Source organism: Ascaphus truei, chromosome 5 (assembly GCF_040206685.1).
Source record: "Ascaphus truei isolate aAscTru1 chromosome 5, aAscTru1.hap1, whole genome shotgun sequence".
Taxonomy (NCBI): domain Eukaryota; kingdom Metazoa; phylum Chordata; class Amphibia; order Anura; family Ascaphidae; genus Ascaphus; species Ascaphus truei.
Window position 1 is genome coordinate 279,359,895 of NC_134487.1, and position 20,872 is coordinate 279,380,766.

Genomic DNA, 20,872 nt, shown 5'->3' on the forward strand with positions numbered 1-20,872 from the left:
CGGTGAGCGTTGGATAACGCATTCCGGCGTCGAAAAACGGCCCATAGAGTTGCGTTGTAAAGTGTTGGATATGCCATGTGTTGTAAAGTGAAACGTTGAATAATGAGGACTTGCCTGTACTGGATAATATCAAGGAGAAGACCTCCCTGGGACAAAAGTGAGAGCGAAGTCATGTTCAATACAGTACTAGGTTAAAAGCAACAGATTGACACGCATTGAAACAAAGTCACGTAGAATAATTGTTTTTTTTTAATTATTTTGTAACTTTTTAACATTGTATGGTGAACAAGTGCTTAGGGGCTGGGAGGGTATTGTTGCCGTCTTTCCTGTCTTTTGGTGGTACAGCTGTTTGCCAGTACTTTCATCCCAAGGTTAATCATTGACTTTCTGCTGTTTTTTTTTTTTTCGCAAAATAATTCTCCATCATTGGTCAAACCAATATATGATTTTGAATTCGGTGTTCCCAATAAAAAGGGAATACTTATCAGTATCTTGTGAACAAAATTAATAATTTGAATCTTTCTAAAGAAGCCAAGAGCTTCATCAGGGCACCTGATATAGTAGGGCACCTGATATAGTAGGGCACCTGATATAGTAGGGCACCTGATATAGTAGGGCACCTGATATAGATGGGGACCTTGGTCTCTTTTGTTCTATCGGGTTAAGTGTTTCGGCTTCTCTTGCATTGTCTCTCTGGTTTAATTACTACACAGTCTGAGTTTCTGCTGCCCAAGTCCCTAAGAAATAAAATAGAAAAGGTGTTGCTAACCACTGTGTTGTTTTTCCTCAGGTGCCACTACTGCAAGTCATCTTGTCATGTGTCTTCTCTGCGTATTCCCTATGCCTGCAAACTACTCTTTCAGGAACTCCAATCTATGAATATTATACCCAGACTAAAGCTGTCCAAATACAATGAATAACCAGGACAACCCAAGGCAACGGTACAGTCTTCAGTGCAAGTGGAACACTCTTCAGTGCACTTGGCATTAGTTTTGAGGCTGAATATTTGTGTAACACACCAAATTGTTATTGAGACGTGCAGGACATTTAAATAATACTGATGAATATGACCTCTCTTGCTGCCCGTGGGACCTGCAGCGTGCTGCTTGTTCCAAATGGATATATTGCGCTTCTTTTTTTGTTCCCTTTAAGTTTGTATGATATCTGTAAAATAGAAGTTTCAATGTTCTTGCAACATTTTTATGTTGTGAAGAAATGTTTACAGCGAACCAATGTAGATGTACATTTTTCGGCTTCCTATTTATGAGGAATAATTTCATTGAGCAAGTTGTGGTGAAGGTTATTCTAAATTACGTGGCGGTTTGTAATAAACTGTGCCAACTCGATCTTGAATTGTTTGTTTATTCATACTAAAACCTAATGTACTTTTATATTTCAGTTTAATTAAACTACAAGCATTAAAGCAGCAGTCCAAGCTGCCGTTCCCCCCCCCCCCCCCCTTTAATATGTGCATCAATACAATCCACACAAGGATAAGTAATTAGCTAAGTTGCCAATCAATCCGTTCTCCTGTGATCGATCAGCGAAGATTCGGCTCGGAGGTTCACTAAATGACGGCAGAGGAGTATTCTGCAGTCAGTGTGACTTTGTAAATAGTTGCTATAGAAACAAAAAGGATTGTTACATTATAATACATTGAAAATTTAATTCAGAGTTGTTTTAAAAACAAAGAAAATGCTGAAAGTGTTTTCTCATAGTACAGAACTGATTTATTTAAAAAAAAAAAAAACACGTAGGATATTGCTTGGTCTGCAACTTTAAATAGAAGGGTTTGTTCACAAAAGGATTGTCTAACAGGTAAACTTGGGCAGTACGCATCACACATGTATATGGATTATCAATGTCATGTAAACTATGCTTGGGAATAATACTGGCCAATATTTGTTAGGTGTGATTGTCTATATCAGGGGTGTCAAACTCACTTCATTTGAGGGGCCTGGTCAGATGTCATTGTACTTCATTCGGGCCATGCACGCCCTAAATTATCAAAATATGCCAGCTTCTCCCCTGAATCTCCCTAACATCCTCCTCGACCAGCTTCTCCCCTATATGCTATTCTCACCTGCTTCTCCTCTGCATGCTCCCCTTTCCCTTCTCTGCCCCCGCACCCCCTGTCGTGTCTCCCCTAGTTAACAAATCGCCTCTGTGGCAGGTGCGCGTGACGTTTCCTGTGCCACCTTGCAGTTTGTGTAATATCAATAGGAGGAATTGCCCAACCAATATATTGGCACTAGTATTAGCAACCAGAAGAGTGACTACTCGTGTGTGTGTTTTATTTATTTATTTATTTATTTTTAGTGTGTTCTAATACAAAGACATTTATCAAACATAAGATCACACACAATAAGAAAATGATCTCATGTTGCAAAGAGCTACCTAAGTATTAGTTTGTGCTACTAAAATATTTCATTAGGTGTTTTGTTCAGATTATACTGGAAGGTGTGGAGAGTTGCTTGACAGATACTGGGGGTACGAAACAGAGCTGGAGAACCAAGAATGGAAGTGGTTTGCGGTGTCAGAGCAGCAGACATCAGGGTTGGAGCTAAAACATCCTTGAGCTGAGGGCAAGCAAAGCTATTGTGAAAGATAAGATATGGGGAAGACCTGAGTGGTATAAAGCCTTGAAGATTAGATCATTGGAGTAAAAACAGAATTGAATGTGGGGATTAAAGGAGGAGGAAAGTGGTCACTGTTGTAAAAGAAGTGACAATAATCCAGCTGTGTTATTCCCCTCCTCACTAGCTTCTCCCCCATATGTTCCCCTCCTCACTAGCTTCTCCCCCACATGTTCCCCTCCTCACTAGCTTCTCCCCACATGTTCCCCTCCTCACTAGCTTCTCCCCCACATGCTCCACTCACTAGTTCTCCCCCACATGTCCCCCTCCTCACTAGCTTCTCCTGCACACGCTCCCCTCACTAGCTTCTCCCCCATGCGCTCCTCTCCTCACTAGCTTCTCCCCCACATGCTCCCCTCCTCACTAGCTTCTCCCCCATATGCTCCTCACTAGCTTCGGCCCCACATGATCAACTCACTAGCTTCTCCCCCACACGAACCCCTGCTCACTAGCTTGTCCCCCACATAAACCCCTGCTCACTAGCTTCTCCCCAACACGAACCCCTGCTCACTAGCTTCTCCCCCACATGCTCCTCTCCTCACTAGCTTCTCCCCCACGTACTCCCCTCATCACTAGCTTCTCCCCCACATGATCCCCTCCTGACTAGCTTCTCCCCAACATGCTCCTCCCCCACATGCTCCCCTCGCTAGCTTCTCCACATGCTCCCCTCATCACTAGCTTCTCCACATGCTCCCCTCCTCACTAGCTTCTCCCCAACATGCTCCCCTCCTCACTAGCTTCTCCCCAACGTGCTTCTCCCCCACATGCTCCCCTCCTTACTAGCTTCTCCCCCACATGCTCCACTCTCACTAGCTTCTCCCCCACATGCACCCCTCCTCACTAGCTTCTCCCCAACATGCTTCTCCCCCACATGCTCCCCTCCTCACTAGCGTCTCCCCCACATGCACCCCTCATCACCAGCTTCTCCCTCACATATTCCCCTAAAAACAGAATTGGATAGGGAATTTGAGGAGGAGGAAATGGGTCACTATTGTAAGAGAAGTGAAATTAATCCAGCGGTGGTATTCTTGATTAGAAGGGAGAATGGTGTGAGGCAGGAGACCACTTAGAAGTAGATCACATCAGTACAGTATTAGGATCCACATTAGTTATAACTTTAAATCGAGGAGAAGTTTTAGGTATGAAGTAACAAAAATAATTTGCTGAAGTACGACTGTGAAATTTTACTGCCAAGTCAGAAGTTTTTGGTGGTTGGAGAAATTGTGCTATATTCTTTGATGGAGATAAGGGGAAAAAAAGTACGATACCTTTTTATTGGACAAACAATAGTTTGCGGTGTTCAAGCTTTACAACTCCACATGGTGGTTCTTCAGGTGTAGCCGTTATGTCACTCCAAAGCGTCTCTTAAAGTGTCTGTGGAGTTAATACTGAAGTTAGAATTGGAGTTGAATACTACAAGAAGATCTGGACTCTGCACTTCAAAAACCACTACAACCTTGTAACTGTGAGAACTTGACTTTCTAAATGCTCTGATAATTTGTACTCTTCCTATCCTCCAATACCTGGTTTAGTCTCTCCTCCTGCATCTCACTATGCCCTCCCTATTGCTTTTTCTGTTTAATGTCGCCTCGCATCTTTGGAAACATTTCTGTTCTCTCCAACTTCCCCACACGCCTCCTATCCAAACTTTTTGCTATCCCTCCTCCCCTCCACCCATGCATGTGCCCATACACTGCACCATTATTCATACACCTCTCTCCCAACAACTTCTTTACCCCTCAATAAAAAGCACCCCCACAAATAATCTATTCACACCCTCTTTCTACTCCTTCCTGCTGCTGGGTATCTCTCTCCTAATCCTGAACCCAGACATACACACCTGCTCTCACCCACGCCTCCCTGCCTTCTCCCATGCAAATTGTGTTAATCTTCTGATTTAATCCTGACCAACTTTAAAACTTGCTCCACAAATCAAGCATCCCAATAGCCTGCACTCATGGCTCTTGTCCCGCACCCACAGTCACTCCTACCACCCATTGTGGCCAAGAACTGCCATCTACAGCACTTATTCCCTCACCTGCTGTCTCTAAGTCTCCCATCATTCCTCTTAGATTGTAAACTCTTCGGTACAGGGATTTCCTTTCCTATTGTCTGATTTTGCGGCGTTTAATGTATTATAATTCCCTGTATTATATTCTTTATGAAGCGCTGAGTACACTTTTGGCGCTATATAAATAATGTATGATGGTATACAGTGGGAGTCGGAAGAGGTTATATGAATAATTGTGTGAAATTGTCAGAGGAAGAAGTAACAACAGCTAATGTAATTAATCTGGAATCAGGAAGGGCGGGAATCAAGAAGCCTACACCATCTTCGTCTATACATACATGATAATGTGCGGAAAGTGTCAGAGGAGTCATACGTGACAGTACCAGTCGAGAAAAATCCCCTAATTGTGATTTAACGCTGCCAAGTCCGGTTCAAGTGCAGCACGGAGAGTTTGTGCATTTTGAACAATTCGCACAGAAATTAATGAGCAAGATGACCATTTTACACTGGCAAATGAGAAAGTAAAAAGAAACTGCAGCTTTTTGTTATGTTAAGCACCCTTGTATGTTACTTAATGTATTTGAATAGATCTGTATTGGTACCGGAGCATATTGTGACGTCTATGAAATGCTACCGCAAGATGCTTCAATAACAGTGTGTCTAATGTGTGAATAAGAGCCAACCTTTAGATTACCAAATGTTTTCATTATTTTGAAACCTTTCCCAACCAATGAAGAACAGTTACTAATGTATGGCTGCTGTCATTGGGACCCTAATCCTTGTCTATAGCAGAGTCAGAGTCCAAGTATACCAATTTATAAGGATAATGCTTCCACTTTATATGTGTGCAACTAAAACATGTAAAAGTTTGATGCATGTGTTAAGGGAATTTCTGAATACTCTGCAAAGTTTATATCTCACGATAGCTACTGTATGGTATTGGCATCTTTTGTTTCCATTTTAGCTTTAACTGTTCATGCAATGTCTTCATATATAATCTATAGCCCTGTTCACCAAAGGTACCCATGTATTTGTAACCATGTATCTGTCATCATAACTCTGTGCCCAGGACATACTTGAAAACGAGAGGTAACGCTCAATGTATTACTTCCTGGTAAAACATTTTATAAATAAATGTAGCTCAATTCCAGCTGGAGTTTTAGATGCATAAACTATATACATACATAATTTTGGCACTGAGTTAAAGTTTGATGATGTAAAATAACAGCGGAGTATAACCTCTGTATTGTACTGGAGGCTTGATTACTTCTTAATCCTTATAAAGAGTTTACTTATCAATGTGTCCCACATGTTAAACTCTTGACTTTCAGGGTAATCACGAAATAAGCTATTTACTTTTCTGTTACAAAATCTCTCTTGGAAGAAAGTACTGAGAATAGGTTTGGAAATGTAAAAGACAAACGCAGAACTGTAAAAAGCACATTAGCCAGCATCATGGAAGGCACAATTTATTCTGTGTTTGTTGATAGCGGACCAGCGAATTATACCTAACGGGAAAAACTAGACGAGAACTATTACGAATCTATAAGTTTTACATCCATGTTTCTCCCGAATGGAAAACAACTGGAGGGTTTCACAACAAATAATGTAATCAGGATAAAAAAAGGCAAAGTTAAAGTTATTTATTTATTTATTTATTTATAAAATATTTTACCAGGAAGTAATACATTGAGAGTTACCTCTCGTTTTCAAGTATGTCCTGGGCACAGAGTAAAACAAATAATACATGGTTACAAATACAGTTACATAAATGAACAAGGTATACATTTATATACAAGACATTGCATGCACAGTTAAAGAAAATATATATTATGAGCTTATGAAACAATATATATTTATGATGCATTTATTTAAAATATTAAATTCCTCTTAGCTGGCTCATGCATGTTTGTTATCAACAAATGGTAAAAATAAGAAACTTATGTGGGTCTATGTACTAAGATTACAACTTGTGATCAACAGAGCACTCAGCCTTTTGCTCCCGTTCAACTCACCTGCCAAGAGACAAGGTAGTCCGATTGCACTGCTATAAGTCTAAAGAGTGAATATTCTCTGCCATGAGACCAGTTTTCTACCTTCTATTTGAAGAGGTTGCTCTACAGATTTGTAGTGGTCTTATCCTGGCATCCCTGAATAAGCACCATCTCTTAAGGCCTTTAGACATGTATTCTGTTTCAGAGTTGTGTTATCACTTAGGACCATCCTTGACCAAACCCTGGTTGATTACCTTCACCAATGATTATACATTCTATTTTACTGTTCATTTATCTCAGTCAAGACTAGATATTTGTATTTAATAAGTTGCTGATTCCCTCTAACTTTCTACTAATGGCTTCGTCTGACCGTGTACAAGTGATATCCATCCTAGATAACTTCTCGAAGTTGGGTTCGACACCTACTTTGTATTGAGACTCTGTGAATCGTTTTAGTGTTACTGAGGTATTGCAAAGAATAGACAAGGATATTGGAGAATATTTTTAAATCAATTATAATTCAAATTCTTTCCTGCTATGCTATGGGGTGCACACAAGGTAGTGTTGAGAAGAAGATTAATCAGTCTATTTTCATCTAGGAAAAAATCTGAAATTGCACAGATAGCAACTTTATCTGAACAACTTTTTAAGACTAAAAGTGCAAAATTTACTGTAAAATACACTTAGTGTAGGTCTATTAAATAAAACTACCCAGATTAGAGGTTGACTTATTCCAGGGGTGCGCAAACTTTTCAGTCTGCACTCTCCCCCCCCCCCCCGCTCGTGCCCCCCCTTGCTCCCGCCCCCCTCCCCCTTACCTGGTGTCTGGCGTCTTCTGATGTCACAATGTTATGTGAAGCCGTGGCATCATTTGATGCCGCGTTACCATGGCGACGTGTCACTGGAAGCCGCCGGAGACCAGGTAAGGGAAGTTACAGAGGCCTCGCGCACGCGCTCCCCGGCATTTAATTTAAATGCCTTGTGGAAGAGCGTGGGGCCTCTGTAATCACCGCCCCCCCCCCCGCCCCACCCTGAAAATCTCGCGCACCCCAGTTTGCGCACCCCTGACTTTATCTTCTATCAACAAATTATGACATACACCAATTCACAGGATTCACCAACTCATAATCCATATCATATATTTTCCATAATTGTTTTAGGACTACTCTACGCTTTATAATTACAGAACTTCCAGTAATCATTTTGATGTACTGTAAGGAGGTTTGCTGGCCATGCACTTCTTTACCACAGGGGGTGCTTTAATATCTGTGTACAACTGCAGGCATAATCTTATAGGAGTCCATATTAGAATGGATAAGATGCAAAAAGTGACACACACTGAGTGCTCATTTCACTGTCATTACCCAGAATCCCTCGCTGGAAGGGGAAGCCTTGTATGCCGAGTGACTATAGGGAAAGGCAGGTTTGTAGACTTGACTGAGACGTGAATGTGCCCCTTATTTTATTTTGATTTTCTCATTTGCTGTACTGTCGAGGTTTTTTTTTTTTTTTTTAATCAATTTTAACCTACTTTGATGTTCTTTGTTTAAATATATCTTAGGGTTTTTTTGTTTTTTTCTGACAGGCTGAGCCGTCCAAAAGTTGACCATTACCCCAGATTCCTACTTGAACAGAATATATCTTTAGACGAGCTCAAATTAAGGGCTTGCAGACATCTAAATCACCAGGCTCAGATGTCTTCTCTGATAGCTACTATAAGAGCGTTGGTTTAATAATCTGCCAACACCTTTTAAAACTTTTTTTTAATATAATTATTATATCCTGAATAGGAGTGAGATTCCCACAGACTTTCCGCTAAAATGTTGGCCATGTGTCTTTGAAAACTCACTTGTCCATGGAGATCAGGTGGCATTATTTCCAGGGAGGCAAGTCTAAGATAATACAAGAAAAGTAATTTATCTAGTACACAATGCTAAGGTCACTAAAAAGCCTTGGATACTTTTTTTTTCCCTTAGAGGATTAGGCCTTTGACCATGTAAAATCTTTTATCTTTTATGTTTTATGTTATGGACGTGTTGGATTACATAAGTGCTGTCCATTCCGCTCACTCATCTACATGGCTCCTCAGAACCATTCACCATAGCCAGTGGTACAAGACAGTTATGACCGTTGTCAACCTTCCTTTTTCTCTGATAATAGAACACATTGCCACCTCCATTAGACTCGATCCTGATCAGAGGACTAAAATAAACACACAGGAATATAAACTAGCCGCATTTGCTGATGATATGCTGCTAAAAGTAAAAATCTCCTTAATTCCTCTTCCCAACCTATTATCTGAATTACACATTTGGGGAATCTACCCAGGCTTTGACATCAATGCTGAACAATCAGAAGATTTGAATATTTTTTTGTCCGACAGTTAAATATCCCTATAATTGAAGTTTAAATAGCAAAAAAAAAAAAAAAAAATGAAATATTTAGCCCTTTATACAACCCCAGACTACAAATCCCTTTAAGGCTAATTACCCTGCCTAATCCAGAATGTTATAAAGGATATAGAGGAGGAGAGGAGATATAGCATCTCATAAATTGGCAGAATTGTTAACTGGTTTCCATCAAAATGAATTTGTTCTCCAGGAACCTCTACTTCTTCCGCACCCTCCCAATTTCTATCCCGTCAAGCGCTCTCTTAAATTTCCAACAAAAAAAATATAATGTTTTATTTTTAACAGAGAACTTGAGTCATACAGGAGATATTAATGGGTCCATCCATCTGTGAAGGCCTTGGCTACCAAGTTTATCTAGGTGTTACCTACCAGTGCAACTCATTCAATTAGTTGCTTGGCATTCCAAGACGTCCACCAGAAGCTGGCTCAACATTGCGGAAGTCCACAAATCCCTCACTGATCCCCCTGCTTGTCCTATTATTTTGACGTTTGGCTCCCTTTGCCAACCCCTTACCCAGTATCCAGATTTTTTGCTTTTGCCATTTGATATATAATTATCAACTTAATTGAAGGACACAACATTGGTTTGAATAAAATTGCCAATATCTCTAATATTGGATTAAATACATTACTTGTTACGATGGACGTACATAGTCTATTTACAGTTATCCCTCATTCAGAAGGACTGGCAATAATAGCAGAGTCTTTGATCCAGTCAATAAACTATGATGGCCCACTTGTACAATTTCTATTAGGACTGGTAAATTTAGTACTCACATGTAATTACTTTCAATTTGAAAATACTTTTTATTTGCAATTGACTGGTACAGCAATGGGCTCCGAAGTGGCCCCTGCTTTTGCAAACCTGTATATGGGTAATTACGAAAAGCAACATATCTTGAATGATCATAAACACAGACACTATATTTCACACTACTATAGATATATAGGCCCTTCTTCTGTAAGGTGGGATAAGCACAGATAACGTGCTATCGTATGAAAATCCCATTTACTTTAATGGGGCTTTTTCTGCGATAGCATGTCATCTGCGCTTATCACATCTTACAGAATAAGGGCCATATGTAAACCATTTTTTTTGTGGTCCTGTAGTGTAACTGAACCATTGGAATTCTACAATTCCTTGAATGAGATTCCAAACCCTATACTCTTTACTTTCAATTATAATGACACTAGTATCAATTACCTTGTTAGTAAAACTGATTCATTTTTAATGATAAATTTATATAATAACCAACAGATCGAAACACATTATTGTTCGCTTCCATCCGATGCCCCTGAAAACGGGTTTGCCTTGTTCACAATTTCTATGAGTGGCGACAGCCTACATAGTCAATTCACAAGAGATGAGAACAATACAAATGAATGCTATGGCAGAGAAACGTATTTCCCGTGGATACCACCGGAAAGAAGTGACCAAGAATGTTCAATGGGCTTTGAATCTCAGTAGAAATTAATTACTAACATCTAAGGTCAAAGATCAAGACAACAGATTGCCGTTCATACCCAAATATTCGAACATTTATAATGATCTAAAAAAAAGGTCCCATTGAACCACTGCACTATTTTGGAAACCGACACCAAATTAGCTTCATATACGAAACAAAAAACACTCTTTGGATATAGAAGAAATACAAATATCAAAGATCTCTTGGTCAAAGGAGTCCCAACTGAATATGCTCAAATATGCTCAATTTTTCTGCGAAAGTCAATGTCCTCTCACCAAAAGCTGATTTCCATGTAAGGGGTGCATGACATGCCGGAATTGTTTGATTGTTGGTACTCAACTCAAGCATCCCCAGTCTGGCAAATCAATTGCCATCAAGCATCATGCCCCCTGCCAGACCTCTTCAGTGATTTATCTTATTTTTTGTCAATGCGGGTTGGTGTATGTAGAAAAAACTGACAGGGGGAGGGGGTAGGGGGGGGCAGGAAGAAATGAACATAGGTCCAGAATTCGTCTAGTATTCACAAAAGGAGCAGCAGAGAAACCAGTTGTGACACATTTTTATTGATAATGTTGACATCCCAATACAAGGGGGGATGTTAAACGCCTCCTTCTACAACGAGAAGGCCGGTGGATTTTTGAAACTGGATATAGTAGCCCCGCGATGACTAAATGATGAATTGAGGTTCCCCTGTTTCTTTTAATCTGTTCTCCCCTTTGTTTGTATTCACGCCTCAGGATTTTTCTAAGTAATATATGACTTTGTGACGATGTTTGTTACTATAATGACCATTTTTGGTACACACTGTGATTCACGATATTGGGTTTCCAATGGCATTATTATTTGATAAAAATGATTGACACTCACCAGCTTAAACTGTATTTATAAATAATGTATTGCATTTTTGACCTTCGGTTACAGCACCGGTACTGTCCGTTAGACCACCAGTCTGGTTCTAACGTGGCTTAAGGTATTTGTATGTGGGTATACTATATTTCTTTTCAGTCCACAGTTGAGATTCGGATTGAGTCGTCTTTTTGTCTACATAAGATACGGTTGTTGGGACCAGAAGGTGGCGATAGGGATGGAGATATGCCCTTCATGTGTAAGTGCAGCTGGCCTCACCTAAGTACTATCCGTGACAAATGGTTCTATGAGTTACGTGACTTGAGTTACTGTTGTTATTTCTAAAGTTAAAGAAGGAAATGCAATTCATTCATATATTCTTTAACGTGGGATGTCAGAAATGGCGGCCACTTTAAATTTAACTTTGAACAGTGTTATCAGTATATGTCAACATGAGCACAATCTTGGACCACAGTTCATTTCTCCCTCTAGGACATATGTCCCGTACTCAATATATGAGACCATAACAATCTCTAGTGGCCTAATATTATGTCTTCAGCATAAATATACTGAACCAATCCGGGTTATGATTTGTTCCACCCCTTATCTGTATCTCGATGGTAATGTACCAATTGTTAATGCTTTTGCATTTCCAGTATATACTTATTCATATTCATGAGTCGTTTGAAACACCATTGGATGTTACATTACAGTATCTAATTATTCTGTCTCTAATATTCCACTTCTGCATTTCTTACATGCAACATGGTAATTTCACTATACGAACATGTTTTTCAAGCAATCTCATGTTTCTTGATTGTGTTTCTACATTTACATACATGAGTAATGTGATGTTACTATGTGGTATTTGACTGTTTTTGTACTGAATAGGTCTAGTCTTCGTTACATAGGCCGATGGTTATGATTTGTGTCAATATTTCGCTAGCCTAGTTATGTAACACGTTTGGTTGAGTTCATGCACTTATTTTTGACTCTTGCTTTAGCAGTATGTGAGTTACATTTGACACTGATTTTCTGGTGTTCTTTGTTATTGTTCATGTGGTGTTGCCTAGCCATCACGTATTTAGATTTTGGCGCCACTAGGCACGTACTAAACGCCTATATCACGTGAACACGCCCACTCACAAGCTAATATAAGCAGCACTTTTCACTGTTTTTTGTATCTTGATAAAGGTCCAAGTTGTGGATCGAAACGACAATGATCCCTTCCAATAAATGTATTTACTTTTAGTCAACAAGACCTCTGGGGGGCAGTTTGTGTTCCCGCATAGGGGGACACACCTTGGAACATTACATTTGAGGAAACCACAACCAAGTACATTTTGCTTGCATATTATATGGATGAATCCAATAGATAGGGCCTACAATATAAAAGATCACCCTGTAATAACTCATTCATTGTATTTGTGGGACAAAAATAAAATTAAAACAAATCGAACACAAACTACACAATGTCCCCTTTGTTTTTCAATAAATGTTTTAAACCCATGGTTGACCCCAGAGCTTATATAAAATGGAAGGAACAAAATATACTTATATTAAAAGACCATATGAAATTGGACCAAAATTGGACCAAATTCTTTCACTGTTAGATTTGTGCACTAAATACAAGCTTAACAGGGAGCTTAGCTTTCAATACTGAAGATCAGTCATTACGTCAAATCTCCTCCCTTACATTTACCACAATTTTTACCACATTGTTTGAAAAGTTGTGTTTCTCTAATGATTCAGCGAAGGGCTGCACATCACATATATGACAATTAGTGTTACCTGATCAATCTATTGCAAAACCCAACTGTAATTCTCAAAGGCACAAAAGCAGCAACACTCAGATATAGCAAAAAGACATGTATTAGCAGTGACAAAACAGCACACTATAAACCCAACGTTTCGGTCCTGGCAGGACCTTCCTCAGGGGATGACATGCAAACAAGCACACATTTCCCAGAATCCCTTGCTGCAGTGGAAGTGCTGTGTGCTGGGTGATAATGGTGAAAGGCGGGGTTGCAGACCTGCCTAAGACATGGAAATGGGTACAGTAATATATCCATTTGCTATATGCTTTGTTGTGGAGGGTTTTTGTCACTTTTTTTACCCACCATAACTTAACTGAGTGTGTGTATATATATATATATATATATATATATATATATATATATATATATATATATATATATATATATTATTATGACATGGATTGTGAATAAACCCCACCCAGCTACATAAGAAATTCCCTAACTCTATACCTATGTGCTGGAGACAGTGTGGACATAGGAGCGGAGATTGGCGAATTTCCCGCCTGAATCCGACGCAGATTGGCCAGTTACTTTGAGCTGCGGATTTGCGCGGATCAGTCTCAAGAAGGATGATTCAGTGGGTTGGTTTTTTTTTCCTATTACTGAAAATCCATCTGACGGTTTCAGAATCGGAACTTGCAAGCTGAATCCGAATTTAAAAAAGAAAACAGAATCCGAATCCAAAAAATCCGATGTCGGATTTCATAGAAACACGTTCCGTGGACCGGATTTCCATTAAATCTGACGTAGGATTCTTTCAGATCCGAGAATCAGAGCGCCATGCAGAGATTTTAAAGAATTTGCGTGGGCTAACGTTTTGCTGAAATCCGACTTGGGGTTTCAGCGTGCGACTCGGATTTGGTCTGAAAAGCCCAACTATAGCCTCAGATCGGAATCAGACAGGTTCGCCCATCTCTGCGTAGGAGAGCTTCACTCTTTATTTGGTGGCACTGGCCTATTATTGTTTATTATTGGGACCAAGTCTATAGATTAATTCAGAAAGTTCTGGGTTTCACTATCCCTAGAGATTCTTGGGTCGCTCTCTTGAATAAACCGTGTAATCGCTCATCCAGAGATAAAATGGGATTAGCAGCCAGATGATGTAACGCTATACAATGGATGCTGGTTATTTCTACATCACTAGCAGATCTAAATCTGGTTTGTTGAGGTCATGAAGCTTAATATGAGTATACTACACTAAACACAACATGAGTATTACAAGGTCTGGTCTCCTGGGAACTCCTTAGAATTTGTGGTTATAAATAAGTTATATATTTGGTTTTAAGTGATTACTAAATTGCTCTCTTTGTGCTTTAAATAGGTTGAGTGATATTTTATTGTATGGTATTGACACTAAATATTGTTTGTACCAAGTGCAGCTGACCAACTTCTTATCCACACCCTTACACCCTTGCCTCTCCTCCCTCTCCCCCCCATTTTTATATTGCACTTGTATTATAATCCTTCATTTTTGCACATGTGTAAATCCTAAATGATCTAATAAATACAAATGTATGGGGGCGGGGAGGGGATGAATTGTGACATGTGCGTCTTTGCAGAGCCGTCATATCTGCAGCATGACACGCTGCAATATTTCCAGGGCTAATACAAGCTGTAGAAGGATGTAAGAGGCATCTCTGTAAAACGTGGAGGTTTTTTGCTTTCTAATCTCTGCAGATATTGTCGCTTCTGGTTACTGAGTATCAAATACAACAATAGAAGCTAGGTTTTATAATCTTCCCCATCGTGGCATTGGTAGGATTCTTTCCCAGGGCTGGTGCACAGTTAGTAATACATAGTTCTAACAGTTCTCTAACATGCTCTTAATATTCTTCTGAACTTGGTAGATTGACTCAGTGGGAGTTTAGGGTTAGTCCCCAGCCTGTGATTTGCCTGTGGAGTAAATCTTGTGCACCATGAATAGCTCCCTGATGGATTTTAGAACAGAGGCGAGCTATTCTCCCTGAGGAGGAATGATTTGTTGCAATATTGTGACAGCTTGATCTGACCCTGTAACCTTGAGTTTATCCAGCGGATCAGTTAAGAGATCTAATTTCCCCTCTACTTCCAATGGACTGCATGCCAGCTTCTGTTAGGCCGTTCGGTGCGAAGGTTTTGCTATGATACCATGATGTAAACCAATGCTCGATGTGCTTTCTCTTCTTCCAGGATTGAAAAGCATTCTGAATACATCAGTGAACCTATGAAGGCCGCATACCACTTTTATTACATGTAACATGTTCGAAAAAAAACATTCTAACGGTGGGCATAGTCAAAACTAATTGGTCGAAGAGAAAATGTTACTCCATTTCTCTGAAATGAAAATGAGTGTACTATAACATACAATTATACTAAGTATCTCTGCACATTTGCAATGTGTATTTGTCTCCCAAACAATATGACGGAGCAAGACCTGTGTGTTTTGAATGCTCTGTTTACTATAATTTTTTTATCTACGAAGAACTCCTCCCGTGTTGGGACATTAGCATAGAATGAATATACAGATCTACAGGATGGAAGACACAGTGTCTCATGGCAGTCTGCCTTTTCTTTGGTGCAACTCTAATATGTGTTACACTGCATGTCCGACAAGTGCTAAAGCTCAGAAAAGAAGATTGCTAGCTCTTCAGGGCAGGACCTCCTTTTGCCTTATGTTGTCATTTACTTGCTGCCTTTATCGCCCCTGTTTGTACTTTGCTTTCTCTGTATTGTAATTGTGTACAGTTCTGCGTGCAATATTGGCACTATAAAAATACAATCGTAGATACAAAAGAACTGGGCGTGCCAGTCACACTGGGTGAAACCTACAGATACTGCCTATACTGTACTTGTGTCCTTTTGGCATGGGATTCCAGGGTCCAAGCTGAGTTGTGCCTTTTAGGTCAGATGACCACCTGGATCAAAATCAACCAAACAAATTCAGTCTGCCCAAGTATTTAAATTGGGGTGTGGGGTGTTTACAAGTTTGAGCTGTCAGAAGTTGCTAATAGAGTCATCTCAACAGAAACCCAAGCTTTGTTAATTCTTGGAATGGAAAATTGATGCAATACAGGGGCTACCAGATTTATCAAAGAAAATATTCCAATTAAAAGCGAGAATTTTTTCCCCCTTTACCAAACCCGATGCTGTTTTTGCAATCGTTTTCCACCACTTTGGCAGCAGGAGGTTGGACCTGTTTGGGTAGAAGATGACAGAGATGGGGTATTAGCCAGGGAAGGCTAGCAGCAAAGCTCTGCAGGGATATGTGAATCACAGCTTGGTTTGGATCCAGTCTTGTTAAACAGAATAACGCATAGGGGGTTGTGTACAAACTCTATAGTTCGCCCTTTCGCTGCCAGTGGGGCCCCAAAAAAATGAAAGAGGGGGTAGGGGCGTTCATGGAACTATTGCATTACTTGCATGATCACTTTCCAATTTTGGACAATAGAATACAGTTTAAGAGCTGGTGGTGCAAAGGGATGCAGAACACACTTACTTTCTGCACATTGACTTGGAATCGTGTTAGAAAAAAACATTAGCAAATCATCCAGCAAGTTGCTTCATTTTCGGCATCTTTGTGCATGATCCTAACTGGATGCGGTTGTATGTCTCCTACGCATGGTTAACATCAAAAGGAGGATTTAATGTTTGCTGCAGCGTTACTCATACTTGTGCCTAAAAAATACCTGAGTACCACTAATTAACTATGTAATTGATTATACAGAAATGTTAATGATATCTGTGTTTTCGCGTCTCTTTTCTCCCAGTTTTGCAGCATGGAGACTTTGACTTTGTACCTCTCGCCTATTGTTATCTGTCCTCCTTACACTAATGAGTATTCAGCAGTTTGTCAAAAAAGAAGTGTTAATGAAGCAGTATTCTGGGAGATTTGGGAAGCTCTGTACACTGTCATCTCCGCAAGAAATCTCACGCTGCTCCTTAAAAGTTATAACCAACGAGACTCCAAACCATATTGCATCTATTATTATTCCGCGGCGTGATAAACATAACAATACATTAAATAATTATTAATGTTCTTAAGTTATGATTATTTATATTATTATTACTTTAGAACCATTTTCTCTTATTTATTAAATAGCCAATATTATTTTCTTAACAGGTTAGGGGGGGGGTTTATTGATTCATGTATGATGTCCATTATCTTTAGTTAGCAGCCATTCTTCTGAGTGACAGTTAACAAGCATCAATAGCTGGCTCACTTTAGGTTATATCCCCTGAGGGGAGTTCTTTATCAAGGCTGCAAAAGTGAGGCAATGCTAACCCACAGCATCAGATTTATTAAAGAAATATCATCTCATTGATTTGCATCAGTTTTGTATCTCGGATACTTTGATTAAAAATAAAAAGTGCCTTGAACTCAAAACCATGAACATTTAAATATAAGGTAATAAAGAATGGCTGATCCGCCTTTTAACAGATCATTTTACGCTATTGAGAGAGATTAAAAAGATTTCCTCTTATGGCACTTATACACTTTTATTCAGATATGGTAAAACGATATTCTCTCGTAGGAGATAATGTTTGGCTGTCTTATGATTAAACGTGTGTTATATGATTCCTAGGGGAAATATAAATAATAGATTGTAAGCTCTTCGGGGCAGGTACTTCTTTTCTTAATGTCAACTTTTATGCATGAAGCTTTGAGCGTGTGTTACTGCTGTAAAGCGCTATATAAATAAAGATAGACATAATAAAAACAGATTTTAAAGAAAAGTTAAAATAATTCTAAACGTTTTTTTTTTTTTTGTTTCTTTTGGCTGTGTTTTCCTATTTCATTGAGTGAATGCATCCAGAGGACAAAAGCATGGCCTTAAATATCAATCAGCTGTTTGTTTTATCTCTGGTAATTGGCTTAAAGGTTTTGCCATCACCTACAGTAATGTGGACACACAGGAGAAAGGGTGTGTGCCCTTGCTGTGATGGTAAGGTCAGGGATACACTCTTGCACCTGTCAGGCCTAATGACATCCTAATGAGCCGCAGGCAGTGGCATCACATTAACACCAGGTCATTAGTAGTATAGTTATAACGAGGCAGAAGACATACACAGTAATAGGAAGCACACTTCTTGCGATCTACATATGTATGAAGTCTATACAACTGCTTCAAAACAACGTGTATTTTTTTTTTTTTTTTTTTTTTTTTTAAAGAAACACGTCTTGATAAAGTCAATGAAATGTACTCTATGTATCAAGCAGATCTGTAAACTGCAACATTACCAGTTGATGTGGGGGTTCTATATAATGAAGAGGTATGTATTACATTACTGAACAAAATACATCTGTGACATTGCTTGCACGTATAACTGTTGCTGCTCCCAATTAATTAGAACCACTGGTAAAACAGCAATAGGTAGCACAAGCATTATTAAAGTTGGACTTTTAAGATGCAAATATTTTCATATCCATTAGTTATTTAAATAGTTATCAATCCAAACACATCTTGCACATTTACAATATGCCAATCGTTGTGGCTGTCCTTTGGGTAATACATTTGTGATCAGGATTTCAATAAAATAGATAAGAATTATTGGACACGTGACACTATATACACAAGGCATCAAAAATGTATCAGGAATGTAAAAATAGGTTTTAAGCACAGCTCCCTTTACAGAATTTTTTAATTGCTACTTAAAGAACAGACAAATAGGTTGTGTCAATATACACAGGTGACAATGTACATTCATCATCTTTTCATCGTGACTGGCTTATTAGAACTCAATTCTGTACTCAAATTCAGTACTTAATGCTTATTTTACAAATGTATTACAATTCCTTGTTTTTATTTTTATACAAGTAACAATTGCATTAACCTGAGCTTTAGATTATTGTTTGTGAAATGTACACTAAGTAATATCCGATGACTTCCTTTTTGAAAACCCTAGATAACTGTTAATCAGTGACGGTGAAAGTATCAATATATATATATATATATATATATATATATATATATATATATATATATATATATATATATATATATATATATATATTTTTTTTTTTTTTTTTACACGAGCTCTACAGACATTTTTAACAAGGTGCATCATGTTACTTTTATGGAATAATAATTAATCTATTTATTTGATGAAATGATATATATATATATATATAAAATTATATATATATAATTTCATAAAACAAATAGATTAATTATTATTCCATAAAAGTAACATGATGCACCTTGTTAAAAATGTCTGTAGCGCTCATTGGGTGACTCCGATAACATGCATAACACTTGGGATAGGCATATACTGTGAAGTGTACCAATATTGCTCTTATTGTCAATGTATGGTGTTGGTCCTCCAGTATACTGTTTCTGCCAATCTTCTTTCTGTACCCTGAACAAACTAACAAAATAAACAGTTGGAGGAAAAAAATGTCTGTAGGGAAAAGTAATTTAGTATGAAATGCCTTGTTTCCTGTTTAGCAGGGGTAAAGTTTTGTGTTTGTGGAGGAGGGTGTAGAAAGCTGTGCCTCTGTCCATGGTCAAAGAAATTCAGCTGTAATCCCCCTTTCTCGTCCTCTGTTGGTGCTCCATTCATATTCTAATCACAGCTTTCCCTAACCAAAAAAAAAGCCCCCTTTATCATAGCCCAGAGCCCAGCTTTTCACTTTTACATTCACTTCCAACTCTTAAACTGTGTCCCCTGCAAAAATCCTCCACTTGTTCAGCTCTTCTCCTTAAACCACGTTTCCAGCATTTCAGAAGCCAGCAGCCTGTAATACTATTTCTAGAGTGACATTTTCTCAGATGCAACAATCTAAGCAAGTTAACAACTTACATATTGTAAAGGAGCTTCTGAGTTTACAAATAACTCAGCTATAAATCACAGATGTGGAACAAGATGATATCAGACATGTATACCTTTTGCTCCTCTACAAATTGATCAACACATCTGGCCAGGAGTGTGTTGATCTCTTATAAAAAGTTACAAATAGGTGATGACTAAAAGGAGGGTGGGTGGGGGGGGGGGGGGGGGAGCTTTTATTTCAGGCAGGCTGTAAAACTGATCACGGGAATATTAATCTTCTGCTAATAAATATTATTACCAGTGTATAGTTCTGTGGGATCTGAGCCAGTTCTGCTGCTTACCTGCTATAATAATATAATAAGTATGTTAGGATGGTGGGGAAGGCCTGTATAAGTTTAAATAATAAAATCCTTTTTTTATAATAGAAAGGGGCAGCCGAAGTGCTGGGATTGCCTAGATCTAAGCCCCCCTTTTTGGAGGAAAGCTTTTCTTATTCAAAACAGCATCACAATGGGCTTCACATTGAGCCTTGCCACATCCCCATCTGACTAGCAGCCATTCATCAGGCTGCCTGGCCTATCAATGACATTTCTCCCATCAGGGCTCCTATAAAATGATGCTTTTTCCCATGAAACATCCGCAAACATTGTGACTGGGTCTGCCTTTGCCCTGCTGGATTTGCCAAGTGCCCCATTTTCATTTCTTTCTCCCTTTCACTGTGTGTACATCACTGAGATAGGGGATCTCCCATCCCCAGGATTTGGGTCTCCTGTCCTGTCCATGGGATGAGCATGCACTGTGGGTTACTGGAGGAACCTGACATGGATTCCACAGGTTAGTCCAATGATCAGACACATTAACTTACATTAAAGACTTATTTTTTTTGTGCTGGTCCCTTAAATATCCAAATATTGAGCTATGTGGCTCAGCTAAAATCCATG

General features: G+C 39.0%; 1 protein-coding gene across 2 annotated transcripts in view; it reads left to right on the forward strand.

Annotated features, from left to right (window-relative positions):
- The window catches only part of POLR3B (RNA polymerase III subunit B), a 103,353-nt gene extending 102,007 nt beyond the window's left edge, over positions 1–1,346 (forward strand). For both annotated transcript variants that reach the window (XM_075602231.1, XM_075602229.1), the window contains one exon: positions 791–1,346. In XM_075602231.1, the coding sequence (XP_075458346.1) occupies positions 791–920 (130 nt within the window). In that variant the 3' untranslated portion in view covers positions 921–1,346. The remainder of the gene's footprint in view (positions 1–790) is intronic.
- The last annotated feature ends 19,526 nt before the right edge of the window (positions 1,347–20,872 follow it).